This window comes from Microcebus murinus, chromosome 16, assembly GCF_040939455.1.
Source record: "Microcebus murinus isolate Inina chromosome 16, M.murinus_Inina_mat1.0, whole genome shotgun sequence".
In the NCBI taxonomy this organism is placed as follows: Eukaryota; Metazoa; Chordata; class Mammalia; order Primates; family Cheirogaleidae; genus Microcebus; species Microcebus murinus.
Genome location: NC_134119.1, coordinates 45,635,944 through 45,653,769, shown reverse-complemented (window position 1 = coordinate 45,653,769; position 17,826 = coordinate 45,635,944). Strand labels below are relative to the sequence as shown.

The 17,826-nt window shown below is 44.6% G+C and overlaps 1 protein-coding gene across 1 annotated transcript; it reads right to left on the bottom strand.

Moving 5' to 3' along the window:
- Window positions 1-421: 421 nt before the first annotated feature.
- Window positions 422-11,294, bottom strand: GZF1 (GDNF inducible zinc finger protein 1). The gene is made up of 6 exons (XM_012739198.2): window positions 11,185-11,294; window positions 7,606-8,990; window positions 5,747-5,841; window positions 4,038-4,205; window positions 3,213-3,370; window positions 422-2,855 (listed from the first exon to the last, which is right to left on the bottom strand). Exons 2-6 carry the CDS (start codon window positions 8,967-8,969, stop codon window positions 2,505-2,507), a joined length of 2,136 nt encoding a protein of 711 aa, XP_012594652.1. The 5' UTR covers window positions 8,970-8,990; window positions 11,185-11,294; the 3' UTR covers window positions 422-2,504.
- Between the last annotated feature and the right edge of the window lie 6,532 nt (window positions 11,295-17,826).

Below are 17,826 nucleotides of genomic sequence, written 5' to 3'. Positions count from 1 at the left end.
TCCCAGGAAGGGGACAGATAAATGTATATAGTAAAAGTTGTCTCTTTGATGCCTAATTGAACATTACATTGAAGAAACTGGCAGAGAGCTCCGCAGCACTTATGCACGCCCGCCTGGCTGCCATCTGTACATGAGCAGAGGGCGATTCTCTTTCCAAGCTGCCACTGCTGGACACTAACTGGGATGCAAGCAGTTACACAGTTTTAACCCTTAGACTGTATGAAATAAAGACTGACAACCCTGATTTTAAATTTCATTATTCATGTAATTAGGCATATTATACTTGTTTTAATTGAGAAGCTTATTTCTACAGAGCCTAAATTATAATAAAAATAGAATTGCAAAACTTTTACAAAGCGGATATTTATTAACGCTAACAATGTTTTTTAGAACTTCTAAAGAAACAAATTCAAGACAAAAATTGTTCCAGTAGGTAACAAAATAATCTATTGTTTAAATTCCTTCTCATCCAAGTGACTTTATTCCATAAAACAGTACATCAGCTGGGCGGGTTCAGTCTCCTCTTATCAAGATTAAAATGGCTGTGTGACAGTTGCTACTCATTTGATTGTAAACACAACTAGGATACAATGACCGTTGTCTTAACTGAATTTGAAGTAATTCAGTACTGTGACCTTCAAGAGCAGGTGTGAAACATGTTATCAGTGCCTGAAACACCCTGTAGTGGTTTCACTAACATGTTATAAGTAAAAACAAAATAAGCACTTAGGAAGAAAGTCTTCCCTCATCAGTTTCTCGCTTGGTACAGCTATGTCTTCATCCTGGAACTTATCACAAAGTACCTTCCTCTTAGAAAAATCAAAGTGTTTTCACAGCAAATTTAATAAATTAAAAACGTAGGGGAATAAAAGCAACTAGTGAACAAATGAATTCTCAAGGTTTTCTTTTTAAATTACTATATTTAAGGGTTACATGTAAATCAAAGCATTTCACAAGCATGTGGTTCATACTCAAGGCCCTGGAACCAAATGTCACATTTAACAAATACAGCAGAATTATCTTTTCATTGTGAATTTTTTTTTAAGAGACAGGGTCTTGCTCTGTCACCCAGGCTGGAGCACAGTGGCACAATCATAGCTCACTGCAGCCTCGAGCTCCTGGGCTCCAGCAATCCTCCCATCTTAGCGTCTCAAGTAGCTACGACTACAGGCATGTGCTGCTATGCCAGGCTAATTTTTTTATTTTGTACAGAGATGGGGTCTTGCTATATTGCCCAGGCTAGTCTCAAACTCCTGGCCTCAAGCAATCCTCCCACCTCTGCCTCCCAAAGCCCTGGAATTACAGGTGTAAACCACTGTGCCCATTCAGCTGTGAATTTTTTTAAGCAATACGGAAGTCCTGCATGAATCAGCCAAAGGAGCACTTGAGATAGTTACTGGTTCTTCACAATCTACTCTTTAAGGCATAATCAGAGGTAACTGTGCTGAGGCTTTTGGTCCCTTCTGCTGTATTCTCACATGCTCCCAAGGAAACAGACATGGGCAATACTTGCCTATTTCAATCTCTGGATGCGGAAATGAGGAAGTCTGGGATTCTATAAATTATAGAAATCAAGTCAGAAAAACCTGGCAAAAATACTAATACTCGGCGTTCTAAGATTTGCCACAATCACCTCATTTGCAAATAAAATGACTGCACAAATGCTCAAGTACTGTACAGCCTCTTGCTTAATTTTTCACACCTCTTTGCAAAAAACACTATACTGTTTTGCTAGACTCTTTGGTAGGACAGCTTTTACCTAATCTGATTTTTTAATGACTGAAACTGAACAGCCTCATCTCATTTCCTAAGTTGACTTATGACAGATTTATTAGCTGCAGTATGTGCTGTGAATAGAGATTGTTCTAAGCACTTTTGCAAGTGTTCAATATGTCATACCTTTTTTAGTTCCTATGTATGGGGGTGGGGAGGAATAATGCATTTCTTCAGTCCTATTCAAGGGTCCCAAAGCAAACCTGATTTGCTTCAATTCAAAAGGGAAGAAAAGCTGAAAATATGTAGCCCCAGTTTTATTTCAGCTTGGTAAAAAAAAAAATACCTTATAAGTATCAGAGAAGTAAACCCACATGGAAATATAAGGCAGGCTGAGAGACCAGGAAGACCATTAACAGCAATTTCATAAGCTGAATCAATGCTCTGTACTCTGCAATGAAGACAAGCAGTTGTCTGAACATCTAGATAAGCATTAGAATGATTAACACACACAACCTGCACCAGAATTAAGTGAGGTTATGTTCACTGCTTTGTTTATCGATAAAGTGTAGCTGAGATCATGCAGATCGGGATTGTTAAGGGAAAGCTTTTAAAATGCTGTGATAAAGCCGTGCAAGTTAGCCGAAGTTCAGGAAAATCTGCAGAGGCCATTCTTGCCCACAACTTTGCACACAGACAATTATTTTTCTTAGCCCCGACATCATCTTGTGTCCAGCTATCACACACAAAGACTAGCAGGATGGGACCTTCCTGGCATGTAATTTCAAGCTCTATTCCATGTTAGTCAGAGAGTGAAGCTGTGTGGCCATCGGGTCTGCCTGTGGAGCCAGCTCGCTGAGCTCACTGATGGTGGTGGCGAGCAGGGCATCCTGGGACGCTGCGGAGTTGTCCGACTTGCAGGCTGTGTCTGCAGAACTGTTCTCGTGCATGGTGGGTACAGTGCCTTGGACTGTAGCCAGGTTGTGGAAATGGCCATTTTCTGCAAAAGACAGCAATTTATCCGAGAGTTTGGACGATGCATATTCTTCATCAGGCTGTTCAGTCTTGTGCCCTTCATCGTTCTTGGGCGAGCCATCTACAATAACAAGGAAAGACTTCCATGGAGTATTCTTATCGTGTATCTACAAATCGAACACAAAAACAAAAGTCACCAAATGTGTCTCTGAACAAGTGCATCTTTTAAAACAACAGTCCCTCTCCAACTTCAATTTGGTTTCCACTGCAGTGAAAGCCCCTTCACTGGTTGTCAAATATTGGCCTAGCCCAGACCCTCACTGTCAGAAAGTGTGTATCATGGACTGTGCTTTCCTTAGGGCCTGGTTTTCCACTGCATTCACCTCAAATGTCTTCACTCAACAGAAAATACCTGTTGTCGCCTCTACTCACCTTGTGGAATGGTAGCAGGTGTTTCTACTGGGGGTTCTGTGTATCTAAGGGCCAACTATTTTCTTTCTGGAACAAGCCAGCCCATTGCTTACCGAGGTGTGCCGCCGGAGGGTGGACTTGTCCGTGAACGTCCGACCGCACGCGTTGCACATGAACGGCCTCTCCCCGGTGTGGATGCGGCGGTGGCGCTGCAGGGCGTTGAGCTGGGTGAACTGCTTGCCGCACTGGTCGCAGCAGTAGGGACGCTCCCCTGCGGCAGGGGGAGAGGAGACTGCTGGTGGGTCTCTTTGACCTCCTGGGTTTAATCCTGAATACACTTGGAATGATGCTGTTACAAGCCTCCGGGCATTTCAACATAAGGAAAGCTGTGTTGGGACAACTCAAGGGCCAACTAACAGAGGCACAAATCTGCTGCCCTACAATACCAAGAGTTGATGGCGTATACCAAAAACAGGCCACAGCCCGAGCCTGCAGTAGGTATTGTATCTACAGACTCCTCCAATAATGGAGGATAAAATTCCAAATCCTCTAATAACCAAATTTGCATGTGTGTGTGTGTACTAACATGTATAGATCATTATCCCTAGTTACAGCATGAAAATGTTAAAATGTTCACATATCCACATCAGTATTCCAACATTCATACCATGAGTAAGCTTCTGTCCTTTTCAATAAAAACTCCAAGTAGCAATGGAACTGGCTGTCTCCAGTTTGCACACATAAATAGTTCTACTTTTCAGTTTCTCAGAGCCAGAGATAAGAAATTCAGAAGTAAAAGCATGTTATTATGTCATAAAAAGTTTGACTAAAGTTTTTTACTAACGCTTAATTCCAAATATTTTTCTAGTAAGTCTAAAACCTTTGAGATATATTTTTTGTCAAACTGAACTCCCTTCCCTGGGACATTCCAGCCATACCTGTATGGACTTTAATATGCTGGTAAAGTGAATTCCGCTGGGCAAAAGTCCTGAAACATACTTCACATTTAAAGGGTTTGGATCCAGTATGGATTCTATTGTGGTGTTTTAAGTACTCCTTGGAAGCAAAACTCTTGCCACATGTTTCACACATGAATGGTCTTTCACCTACATGAAAAGATGAAATGATAATGTTAGAAACAATATAGGCATTACAAGCACATGGAAAGAGTACTCTTTCCATGTACTCTTAAAAACCACATAAACTCCTCAAAAGTGCCTTGGCTGGCAGCATCTTACATTTTCTAGTCAAAACTATTACACAACATTTATTCATGTAAGGTGACTGCTACTTGCTGAAAGTTGGTGTAAAATGTCCTTGGAAATCCCAAGAAAAATTCCATTAAACTGATTCAAACAGGTATTGTTCAGCTTGCTCACATTTTAGAAATTTAGTTATTCCAAACAAGAAAATAATTTCACAACTTCTGTTTGGAGGGACTGTTGCATTATTTTCAAAGGAGCACTGCTATGGGTCTTTGCCAGAATAAAAGTCCCTCTTCAAAGGAGAGGGCATATACAACAGACACGCATGTATAACTGTTCTAGAGTAGCAAGTCCAATCAAGTTGACTGGACTGTAGGACAAAAGAAAGGTTTAAAATCTCATAAATCAGAGTCATCGAATTATTAGGTGTGCCCCTGATTTCACAAACATCAAAATACTGGCTTTAATAAAATATTAATACATTAATATTCTCATTAGGTGACCAATTTTAACTCAATCTTTCACTATAACCTGACATTGTCCCCAATGCTAAGCTTCTATTAGACACCAATTCTGTAGTTATAATTCACATAATTAAACACTTCCTCTCTGTCTTGTCTGCATTGTTGGATCTTGAGGCCTGTATGGTAGTACTTAGAAGAGCAAAAAATGCAAGTAAAAAGGGAAGTCAGTATTTTAGAATACTTAGATTCTGTACACTTCTGTATTGTATACAAGATTCTGAACCTCAGAGTTACTGTGCTGAACCACAATAAAGTCAACTTAAATTTTCTCCCTCATATAATAAAATCGTATCACAAAGATTTTGGAAAATAGAAATGAGATAGACCTACCACCTTTTATACGGGTCTTTTACATGCAGTTTTTCAATACAGTTGTGATTAACTGTATGCTTAATTGTGCATTTTTAAATCCACATCCAAACACAGATGGTTTTTCATACCGTTCACAGCCCTTACTCTGAGTGGCCAGTTCACAAGCCAGAGGGTGATTCACCAGAGTTTACTGAATCACTTTTGTGTGGTTGGACAATCAGGTTGTTTCCAATTCTTCGTTAATAAAAAATAGCAAGAAGAGGGATAATAGCACACAGCTTTTCCCATGTTTTGGACAATTTCTTTAGGAGAGATTCCTGGAAATGGAATTTTTGGCTTACACAGTAGAAACTGTTTCATACCTCTTGATACCTAAGACCCGCAAGCCAGATCCTATTGCCCGGTGGTGTAAAAACCATGGCCACATGCACACCAGCATGGGAAGCAATGGATGTATTTTTATTCATTGTTGCTAGCTTCCTAGATAGAAAAGCTATAGCATGGCTTTAACTGCACCACCTTGGTAGATGCAAACTGCTAAATTAATCAAGCAGTTTCCTTCTACAGCTAGGAAAGACATTCAATCACAACAGCAGGAATATTTACCTGTGTGACACCGTTTATGATAAATCAGCATGTGATTCTGAGTGAATCTTGCACCACATTCATCACAGACAAAAGGTTTTTCCCCTGTATGAATCCTGAAAGTACAACATTCAGATGATAATTTAGAAAGTATTTCAAAGCTCACTTTACAAAACAATTTCCACTCTATCTTGCAAAACTTGTTTACTCCAAGAGACTTAATGAGACTTGTTTACTCCAAGAAACCTAATGAGACTGACAAAAGTGACAGGTCTGGGGCCCATTATCTCCATCCCCAAAGCAACTGAGTTTTCTACAGGTTTCCTGAACATTCTTCCATGTCTGCTCCAGAGCCTCACTGTTTCCGCTGTAAGGCACATGCAGAGATTATGCCTTTTCAGATTGTTTAAAACACTCAAGAGCACTATCATTTGTAAAGCTTTCTCATACAATCTGCCAGAAACACCTTAGGCTCTGTTGTTGACAAAGTGCCACATGATCAAAACTTTTGCTATCACTTCGTAATATGACATAATCAGTCTAGAAAAGAGAACTATTCTCAAAATGCTAAAGAAATCTGGTTTCTACAATGGTGATTTAGCACATCTTATATTTTCCTGGTTAGAGCTGGAACTCATACTACTAAGTGAAGTATTCAAAGAATGGAAAAACAAGCACCACATATACTCACCAGCAAACTGGTATTAACTGAGCAGCACCTAAGTGGACACATAGGTACTACAGTAATAGGGTATTGGGCAGGGGGGAGGGGAGAGGGGGGCGGGTATATATATATACATAATGAGTGAGATGTGCAGCATCTGGGGGATGGTCATGCTGGAAACTCAGACTTGTGGGGAGAGGAGGGGAAAGGGCATTTATTGAAACCTTAAAATCTGTACCCCCATAATATGCCGAAATAAAAAATAAATAAATAAAAAAAAGAAATCTCGTTTCTGAGGAGTGTGCGTAAGCATTTTAATTTCACAACTACCATGAAATAGCAATTGGCTATCATTTACTAAGCACTTCCTAAGTATTTTTAACTTTAATTATATAAAGTAAAAGATGATTTACACCATGCTACCACCCCAAAGCCTGACTTAGAAACAGTCTAGAACAGAGTAGAAAACTGCTTGTTGGAATTGCAAGCATAAATGCTGAGAACTATAAGGAAATTTATTTTAAAACTGAACACTACATACCTACAGCTCAAAACATATGAACAAACAGAAAACACTGTCCATCCTGATTCTGGAGTTCCCACTTACCACATGGCACATTTTCCAAGCCCTGAGAACAGATAAGACCAGAGATGTGTCCTCAAACCCATAGTGGCATCTTACTGAGATCATTAATGGGATTATGGGACCCAGATGGTCACAGAGCCCAAGTTCTAAATGAAGAATCAGGAAAAGAGAAATAAAAGTAATTCGGCCCCACTCTTCCTCAAGCATGGCGGGAACTGTGAACATCACAGGGAGGGGACAGCCCTGGCCTGCAGCACGGCAGGCAGGTCTTGTGAGGAAGCCACTGTCCCGCCCTCTGCTGTAGGACGCAGCTCTACCTGAACAGACCTCTGAGCTAAAAGGACATGTCCTAGGAGGACAAGGGACTGTAGGAACACTTAGGGGCTTCTGAGAAGGTGAAGAAGAGCTATACAGCTTCTCTACCTGGAAAGAGAGCTTAAAGCTGTCTCGAAATAGTCACCCAAAGTTTGGGGGAACAAATGAAGTGAGACACCCAGAGATGTGGCCACCAGGGCCAAATCCCAGGCCAGGCTCAATTTCTCCACAGGCACTTCTAGAAAGACAGTCCCTGTACACAAGCCAGCCACACTGCAGGCAAAGCCATCTCTGGGTGGCTCTGGGACGACGTACCTCATGTGGGTCTTGAGCGCGGAGGGCTGCGAGAACTTGGCGGCGCACTCGGTGCAGCTGTAGGGCCGGTCGCCCGTGTGCGTGCGCTCGTGCAGCCGCAGCGCCGTCTTGGAGCTCAGGCCCTTGCCACACTGCCCGCAGCGGTGCCGCTCGCCGCCGCCCTCGTGCACCTGCACCACGTGCCGCTTCACGTCCTTCTTGCGCTTGAACTTCTTCCCACACAGCTCGCAAGGGAAGTGGCGCTCGCTGCTGTGCACGTGGCGCTGGTGGCTCTTCAGGTTGCAGCGGTTGGCGAAGGTCTGGCTGCAGGTGTCGCAGCGGTACACCACCTCGGTGGCTACCCCGTGGTGGTGTTTGGTGTGCTTCAGGAAGCTCTTCGCGTACAGAAACGCCTTCTCGCAGATGGTGCACTTGAAGTTGCTCTTCTTCTTCTCCCCCTCTTCGTCCTCTTCCTCCTCTTCTTCCTCCTCCACCCCTGCTTTTTGCAACACTTCCTCTACCTCAGCACTTGCACAGCACCCCTCGTCTTTTTCAACTGGCTCCACCTCTGTCCCAACACTATCCAGGCTTTGGTCCTGCGGACACCTGTAGTCCGCCTCCTCATCCTCTGCGCTTCTCTGCTGCTCTCGGAGTCTTCTCGTGTATTTCTTTTTTGGGATCTCCACAAAAACCTTCCTTCCAGCCAGCCTTCCACTAGCTCTCCTGATTTTAGGGTAGGGAGGCTTAACTACCTCTTTCTTCTTGTCTAGTTTCTCCTTGGACTTCCTCGGGGGCGCGTCGTCAGACACGACACCATTGCTGACTCTCTCTGCTGAGCAGTCTGAGGACTCCGCAAGGCCATTGGAGTGAAGGTCCTCTGTGGCCCCACTGGCCCTGGGCGCGGGAGCAACACTGACTTGGGAGCCACTGCCCGCTTCCACCTCCTGAGACTCTGAGAAATTCTGCAACTCCAAAAGTACGGACTCCAACATCTGTTTCTTTAACTGAAAACAAGTTTCTGATAAGTCCAAACATTTCAGCTTTTCAGCCATTTCCAGCATTCGCTGCACCCGATCTTCTTCCACCTGTACCTTTGCCGTGTAGACAAACTCAAGAAATGACGCAAAGTCAACAACCTGCACTTCATTTAAGTAGACATTAGTCCTAGTACCGTCCACACTCTTGTCATTAAGGAACATTTCCTTAAAAAACTTGCTGGTGGCCGCCAGCACTGCTTTATGGGCCATGAAGTCTTCGCGGACGCCCTGATACTCCACGCTGACTGTCACGTCACACAGGTGACCAAGAAGCCGAAGCTCATGCATTTCATGCAGAAGGTTCAATGGTGAGGATTTGGATTCCAGCAGAACTGCACCACTTTCCATCTTTCTTCTTTCTAAAGACAGCTTTGAAAACAAAAACAAGAATTGTCTCATCCATGAACAACCACAGAAATAAAATAAAATAAAAATGATGAGGATTACTTCAATTCTTGAGAAGATACAAACTCATTAACAACCTAGCTTTTTCATGTAAGTATTTAAATCACATTTACTTCTTAACACAGTTTTCTGAAGTGAAGTTCGTGATGCACTTTCCTAGGATAATATTTGCATGAAAAAATAGAATATTGCTAAGATTTCCTCCAATTATAAACATAAATGATTAAAGCTATAATTAGTGAAAGACATTAAATCAAGGATATTAATTTGCTTACAGACATAGCCCCTACAACTGTAATAGAATTTACCGCAACAATATTGTCTAGTTCTCTGATCAGGAAACCAGATAGTTAAAATGAAACAACACATGGCTGACACCATCTGGGAGCAAACTGAAAACCTTAGAGAATCATTTCTGCCTTTGAAAACAACCAGCTAAATAAACAACTACTTTGCATGAGGAAAACTTCCTAGAAAGTAGTTCTCAATCCATCGCCATTTCCAACACCCCAAACACCTCACAATTTTAATAACTGTTACTCTCCTAAGACAAGTTCCATAGCTTTTACAGGCTGTGCTACTTTGAGTAAGCAATTTGCTGATCCTGTTCCCTCCTCTGAGGAAGGCTGACTGGCCGTGGTGAGGCTTCCGTGAGTGCCGCACATCAAATACATATAGCTGAGCCTGAAGCCAGCTGGCTAGTTGCTATTGGCCTCTGTCACACAGGTAGAGGTGCTATTGTGACGCCCATTCCCCAAGTGAGGAACAAACTAGGTAACAGTAAGTGGCTGGCTCAGACTTGAGCCTGGGCCTGGTGGGACTCTGCATTCGACTCAAACATCTCAACCAACCCCTCACCTCAGCCTCATCAAATGCAAAGAGCTACCATTACCCCTCCTCCCAGTGCAGTGGGCATGAAGATTACACCCACCCCACCCTAGGTCTCCTCTCCTTAGCCTCCATGATTCCCCACCCATCTTCATTTCTTCTGCTTTGCTGGCTCTGCCCTCTCCACAGACTTGCTGAATGTGTGCTTTGTCCCCGAACTTCTGCTCCTGAATTTACCTTCCTCTTCCAATTCACTTGGATTCCAAAGCCTCCACCCATTCCAAGCACCCACCTTCCTTCTAACCTCCTTCAGACAGATCTTAGACGTCACCTCCGATCCAGTATGTCTGGAGCAAAACTTGTCATTATCTTTCCTGAAGACCAGTCCCACCTCTCTCCCCTTCTCCAGAGCCACCAGTGCCCCAAACATGAAAAAGACTGTCCCTTGAGAGGTCTACTGTAAACCTAGTACCTAGGAGACTGGAGCAACGTCACCAGCAGGAGACTCCACAGTAAACTTTGTGAGAATACTCACAAAGCCAGAGTAAAGGACATATGGGGGCGGGAGGAGGGTTGTCAGTGACTCCAGGCCCCGCCTGGGGAGAAAAGGCCGCAGACTGCTCTCTCAGCCTGATGCCCATACTCACCACACGCCCCGACTTCCCCAAACCTCTGCCAAGGGGGCCTTCGTACGGGCAGCAGGGCAGTGACTTCCCAGGCAATCAACAAAGCGTGTTCTGAGCTCGATTTCCTATTTTGCCTGGCTACCACAGCGGGCATTGATCATGGCGACAGGGCTATCTGCACCCAGTGACAGCTGCGTGCCCCACTGTCGCTCATTGGCATTCCGGCCGCCTCCCAGTGCGCGGAGCATCTGCACTAGCGTGGGCAGCCCCTGGAGTCCCGGGACTCGCGGGGCCAGGGCCCTCCCGGGAGACCTGCTCTCCCAGCCCGGTCCCAGCCACCCGGAGCGTGGCTCCCAGCTGGGCTCCCAGCGCCGACGTCCGCCGCCCTGACGGCACCGCCCCCGCCCGGCCCGAGCCCCCGCCGCAGCCACCTCGCCGCCCCCTGCGCCCTCGGCCGCTCGGAAGACGACACGGGGAACAAACTGCTGCAACCAGAGTCCAGCCCCTCCTCGGCCGGACGTGCTGCCTCCCCGACTCGGGCATCGGGGCCGCATGGATCCGGCCTGTCCCTGGAGCCCCGGGCCGCCCCCACCCCCCACATCCCCGAACCCGCCGCCCCTCGGAACAGCCTGCACGCGCGGACAGCCCGGCGGCGGCGGCGGGAGGAGAGGGGCTGGGCCAGGCCCTGAGGGTCGCGCACTCACCTCCCCGCCGGCGTCCCCGCCGCCGCCGATGTCCGCTGGACCAGGCTGGTAGGAACGGCCAGTCCGGCTGGGCGGGGCACAGCACCCGGCGCGGGCACCGCCGATTGGCCACCGCAGGCCCCGCCCTCGCCCCGGCCGGCCCCGCCCCTCACGGGGCGGGGGCGGGCCTGCGCGCGCACGTCAGGCTGCGGCGGCCTTTCGGGCAGAGTTACGTGATCTGACGTACGCCGGAGCCGCGGGACCAACAGGTCTGGCTGGATTGCGTCACCCGTCGCGAGGCAAGGCGTGCGCCTGCGCCGAAGCCAACGACGTCTGCGCTGCGGCACGCTACGGTGGGGGCGGGGCCTGTCCCGGAAGGTCACGTGAGCGTCGGAGACGCGTGGTCACTTTTCTGTCCATCCCCGGCTCCTGGACCCTAGGCCCTGGCAGCTTCCTGGCCGGCGGCCGGGGTGCTACGCGTGGCCGGCTTCCTGCTAGGAGCTGCGCGGTTCACGAGGCCGAGCCGCATCCACAGGGCGCCGCGGCCACTCGGAGGACCGTCGTGGGAAGGCAGGCGCGGCGCCGGCGGGCTCGGGGGAGGCACAGGCTCCGCGGCGACCGCTCTCTGACGGCTGCTGCGAGGACCGGCCGGGCGCGGCCCCGCGGTTTCCCGGCTCTGCCGCGGAATCTGGCGCGCCCGGGCCCGGAACCGCGCCCTGCGGTCTTTATTGAGGAGTCTGCAGTCCAGGAGGACGGTTTGTTAGGGAACTTCCCCAGGCACACAGCCACTCCTGAGTGGAAGACACAGCGTAAGCCCTGAAGTTCCTTGAATCCTCTTTAGCGGAGTCTTGCTGTCTCCACCAGTCATTACTCAGTGTTAACCAAAACCCTGCCTTGAAAGAGCTGCCTGAAATCACGCTTGCAGTTCTCAGTGAAGCTGACCTTGCCTTCCTGCTCCCCGCCATTGCCAAAACTTTGCGAGGTCCCGTGTCCCTTAGTGCAGCCAGCAGTAAACTCAGCCTTGGCTTATCAATAGGTGGTATTGATAATGTTTGGGGAGTTTAAGGACAAATACAAATTAAAAATAAGAGGTTTAATTCTTTCTACTAAATATGAGATTTTTTCCCTTCGTTTTTCTTTGAATATTTACTTTAGAAAACTGGTAATAACTATTAAGTACTTTCTCTTCTTTGAAATGTATATAAATCCTTTTGAAGACTAGCTAGGCCTTTTCGTCCCCTTTAATACCTAGAATGCCTTTCTGTAAGACTTGGGAGCCATCTCTTTGAAATGAAATATGAAAGTAGATAGTGCTGCTATCTCCCAGTTTGGGTGGGAGGCTGAAAGCCTATCCAGTGGGCCTCTTCCTCCAAGTTGCAAAACTCTGTGTTGTCACAAAGATATGAGAAGCTTATTTTTCCTTTGGAACTGAGAATCACCCCAATTACCAGATAAAGGGAAAATGAACTCTGTATGATGAATACAACTGACAAGTTCTCTTACTTTAGAACTAGTTATTGTCTGCTTGACTATACAAAAGAGTGAGATTTCTTTCTTTACAGTCTCTTAGTGGATTGCCTGTGATGTCATCACATTCTTGTTTAATGCTTATTGAATTAAAAAGTGTTGTGGGGCACAGTGATGTGTGCTAGTAATCCCAGCTGCTCACTCAGGAGGCTGAGGCAGGAGGATTGTTGGAGGCCCATTCAAAAACTAGCCTGGGCAACATAGCAAGACCCCATCTCCAATAAAAACAAAACAGACCAAAAAAAAAAAAGTTTAAAAAGTTTAAAGTTCTGGCCGGGCGCTGTGGCTCACGCCTGTAATCCTAGCTCTTGGGAGGCCGAGGCGGGCGGATTGCTCAAGGTCAGGAGTTCAAAACCAGCCTGAGCAAGAGCGAGACCCCGTCTCTACTATAAATAGAAAGAAATTAATTGGCCAACTGATATATATATATAAAATTAGCCGGGCATGGTGGCGCATGCCTGTAGTCCCAGCTACCTGGGAGGCTGAGGCAGAAGGATCACTCGAGCCCAGGAGTTTGAGGTTGCTGTGAGCTAGGCTGACTCCACGGCACTCACTCTAGCCTGGGCAACAAAGTGAGACTCTGTCTCAAAAAAAAAAAAAAAAAAAAAAAAAAAGTTTAAAGTTCTTTCTTTACTACCTCCGTTGAGAGGATTTCTGGATTGGGAGATTGTTTCTTTAATTATATTTCCCCAAAGGAGCCAGCACATAGTAGGTGCTCAATAAATAGTTGAAAATTGAAGTGATAGTCATCTTTGCTTAGGCAGACTCTTCATATCTGTATTCCATGATTTCAGGAAATTGGAACTAATACCGTTTTCGCCTGAGGCTCTAGCAGGCCCAGAAACTTTTTTACATTATGATTTTGTTTTAGAATACAAAAAGGTGATCTGGATCCTTATTTATTTCAGTGTTTGGCCGTTTGTGTTTCTTTTGAAGAAATTTATATTCAGATCTTTTGCCCATTTTTAAATTATGTTGTCTTTTTATTATTTGTAAGTTTTTATATTCTTTATATTTTAGATTTTATATTCTATTTTTTATAATTTTTTATATTCTAGTCCCTTATCAGATACTTGATTTGTAAATATTTTCTATAATTCTGTAGTTGTTTTTTCACTTTCATTTGTGAAAAGACAACCTTGTCCTTTGAAGCATAAGATTTTTTTTAATTTTGATGAAGTCCAATTTATTTTTTGTTGCTTGTGGTGTCATATTTAAGAAACCATTGTGTAAATCAAGGTTATGATGATGTGCTTCTAGGTTATGAAGATGCTTTCTTCTAAAAGTTTTATAGTTTTAGCTCATATATTTGGGTCTTTGAGCCATCCATTCTGAGTTATTTTTTTCTGTATGGTCTGAGGTAGTCCCACTTTTTCTGTATGGTCTGAGATAGTCCCACTTATTTTTTTTGCATGTGGTGAACCAGTTGCTCCAGCACCATTTTTTGAAAAGACTGTTCTTTCTCCTTTAAACTGTTTTGGCACCCTTCTATAAAAGTTATTTGACCTTAAATATAAGGATTTATTTCTGGACTCTCAAATTCTATTTAATTGATCTACATGCCTGTCCTTAATGTCAGTACCACACTATCTTAATTATTGTATGTATTTTTTCTTTTGACATAGAAAAATTTTTTAAGTTTTTGATGACTAATCAGTCTTTTGTGTTTCTTCTGTTGATTCTTTTTTTTTTTTTTTTGAGACAGAGTCTCACTTTGTTGCCCAGGCTAGAGTGAGTGCCGTGGCTTCAGCCTAGCTCACAGCAACCTCAAACTCCTGGGCTCAAGCAATCCTCCTGCCTCAGCCTCCCGAGTAGCTGGGACTACAGGCATGCGCCACCATGCCCGGCTAATTGTTTCTATATATATATTAGTTGGCCAGTTAATTTCTTTCTAATTTTATAGTAGAGACGGGGTCTCGCTCTTGCTCAGGCTGGTTTCAAACTCCTGACCTCGAGCAATCCGCCCACCTCAGCCTCCCAGAGTGCTAGGATTACAGGTGTGAGCCACCGCGCCTGGCTCTTCTGTTGATTCTAAGCTCAGAAAATACTTCTCTCTCCAGAAGTTTTATAATACTCTATTTTTTTTCTAGTTTTATGATGGCGAACATTAACATAAAAGCTGGTCTCTGGCCAGAAATACCCCAGGGGCTCCCATAGAAGCAAATGTAAAAGTGTTCTGGAGGGAGGGGCACACTCCAGCTCAGGTTTCGGAGGGTTCAGTTTTTCATAGATGAACTGACCACCCAAAATTCCAAAACACAAGAAGAATAGGCTTCCATGAATGAATGGAAAGGTAGGTTAGACTTATAAGAACCTCAGATACTAAAACTCTAAAGAGAGTATAAAATAAGTATTTTTTAATTACTTAAAAAGATTTAACCCTACTAGAATAAGAAGAAAAAGCAAACAGAGATGAAAAAGGACTAAATTAAAACTTCTGAAAATTAAAATATATTCACAGACATTAAAAGCTCCACTGATGTGTTGGGATGGAAAAATTATGAAAGTTTGAGAAAGATGTAGGCGAGAATAAAAAAGTCTAATATATGCATAATTTAAGAAGAAAAACCAGAGACTGAGTGGCAATGTTCAAACATGGCTGATTTTGCAGAATTGAACAAAGATAAAAATTCTCAGATTTGAGACATAAATAAAAGTAAATTCACATCTAGATAAAACAAATGAAATTGCAGAACATCAGATCCAAGGAGACATGAAGATTATCCAGAGACAGACCAGGGAGGACTGGTTATAGTTTTCTAAGAAGCATACAAGGAAATATGTGATCCCCACCTAGAATTTATGAAGAGAGTCAACAGGTAAAAGTATATAGGCAGCCATAAATTTAGCAGCAGAAATACTGAGAAGTAGCAGGCTGCTTTTTAGAAATAATAAAGTATGAATAACAGAGAAAAATAAAAATTCCCACTAATGAACTGGAATTTTCCCCCTCCATTTTTCTAGTCTCTTGCCTTACTCCAGGGCAAGCTCCTTTAGCCCATATCCTCTATACATATTCACCTTGTTCTGTTCTCTTTGCGATTCCCGTTTTAACTGTCACTTTTCGATCCTATCTGAAAATTCTTTGCACTACGAAAGACTCTCAGGACAGAAATCCTATTAAATCTATGCGGCCAATTCTTACGCCCAAAATTTCCCAAGCCAACACATTTTGAAATTAATGTCAAATTTTCTCATATGAGTGCATTATATTGCATTCAAATATTGTTATAAATGGAATAGGTTTTCTTTTTACTGAACTTATTCTACAATATAGAAATTTTAATAAAATTTTTACTAAAATGAGATTTATTTTCTGTTTTCAAGTGAATGGTACAAGCTCAACTTCTCAAAAATAAATGTAATATTAGTTAATTCATTGACTTACTGACAGTAATGTTCAAAAATAGATGAATCCAGTAGGCATATTCTAAAATCATAAGTATCAGCTCTCTGATGATTGAACGAATATTTTTTATCTGCCATTTAAATGTTGTATCTCTTTTGGTGGTTCTTCACTAAGTGATTCCAGCAGTAAGCCAACCAGGGGTCGGGAACCTGTGGCCTTGGGGCCACATGTGGCCTTCTGGATTCTTGAGTGTAGCCTCTTCTTGACTGAATCCAAATTGCATAGGACAAATCCTTCTTAAAACTCTCCCTCTCCATTTTTCTCTTTCCCTACCCTCCACCCCCAACACCTAGTGCTGTCCCCTACTTCACTATTGTAGGCAGATCACTTTGCAAAACTGGCAGGACAATAGCTACAAACATGGGCTTCTCACTGGTGTGGGTTCAAATAGACCATACTGTGTCACAGGAAGGACCTGCCTGGGGGAGTTTTATTTTCATGCACCTGGAAGACAGGACACTTTGACACCATCTTGTCAGAGCTCTGGGCCAAGGAGGACCTTGATCCCATGGGCATTCTCCCTGGTGAGAGTTGAGAGGACCTCCAGCCTCCCCTCACACTTGTGTTTTCCTGTTAATGTTCTTGCTGGTGCGGTAAGCGCCCAAGAGGGCGCTGGTGTCTTCATCCCAACCTGAGAGTTCAGTTAGGAGACTTAAACAGGCTTTCCCCAAAGGAAAAGGCAACTCTGCAATGTGTCTGAGTGGATGCTTTCTGTGGGGTAGCTCCTGCCTGCCTCCACTCCTGTTTTTATACTGGGTTCCACTGTGCCATTCAGGTCTGTGCGTGTTAGACACCCAGCCAAGAGCTGGCTCCCTGCAGGCAAGCTCTGTACTTGCATGCATCCCACAGTTTTCACTGGAGACATTACACTTGGTGAAGAATCTCTCAGGCTACTTTTTCCATCCCTGGCCCCGAGCCCGATGAGGCTGTACTACTTTCACATACCTGATGCTGCAAAGCCAGGCTCAAACCTCAGCCTGGCATCCTTCCTGCATGTCTTCACAAATGTCCTGTGATCCTTGCCCTCACGTCTCCGAGATACCTGTGTCATTCAGTGCAATTTTTCTGGTTCAGTCTAAATTTCTGCAATGTAGACAAATTCCAGAAACGAGGTACATTCCTTTGTGTGAATGTCATCTACAACGATAGCGTATTTCTGAATGCCTGACATCTCATCTCTGAGACAAAGGCCCCTTAAAGTAATGCTTGAAGCAACCAAGATGCTTTGTGGACCCAGGTGAACAGCCCACTCGGCCAGGGCCCAACGGGCCCAGCTTACACAGGAGGCGTGACACTCAGAAGCCTGCAGACAGCAGCTTCCAGCCTCAGGAGGAGTTTCTATTTCTCCATTCTGTCAGTGAGGGGCCAAAAAGAAATAACCAGAAGAATAGGAGCAATTGAAAATAATGTTAACGACCATAATTTAGCTCTCTTTTTCAGGGATATAAGTTCTCAAATCAATTAAAAGCAAAAAGAAGCCGCCCTTGTGGGTGCAGTGTGGTGTTGTGGAAAAGAGCATGGACATGTGCAGCCCAGACCTACTTGAAGCAGTGCTTTTCCCCACAGTCTTGTGTCCCCTTGCACAAGTCACTTGCTCAGCACAGCCACAATTTCCTCATTACTGCTTTGCATCTTCTACTGGGCCCTGCCAGAGCCACTGTGCCACCATGACAGGTGACCTGCACACACCTTCCCTCACTGGTTATAAACAGAAGTCAGAGATGCTA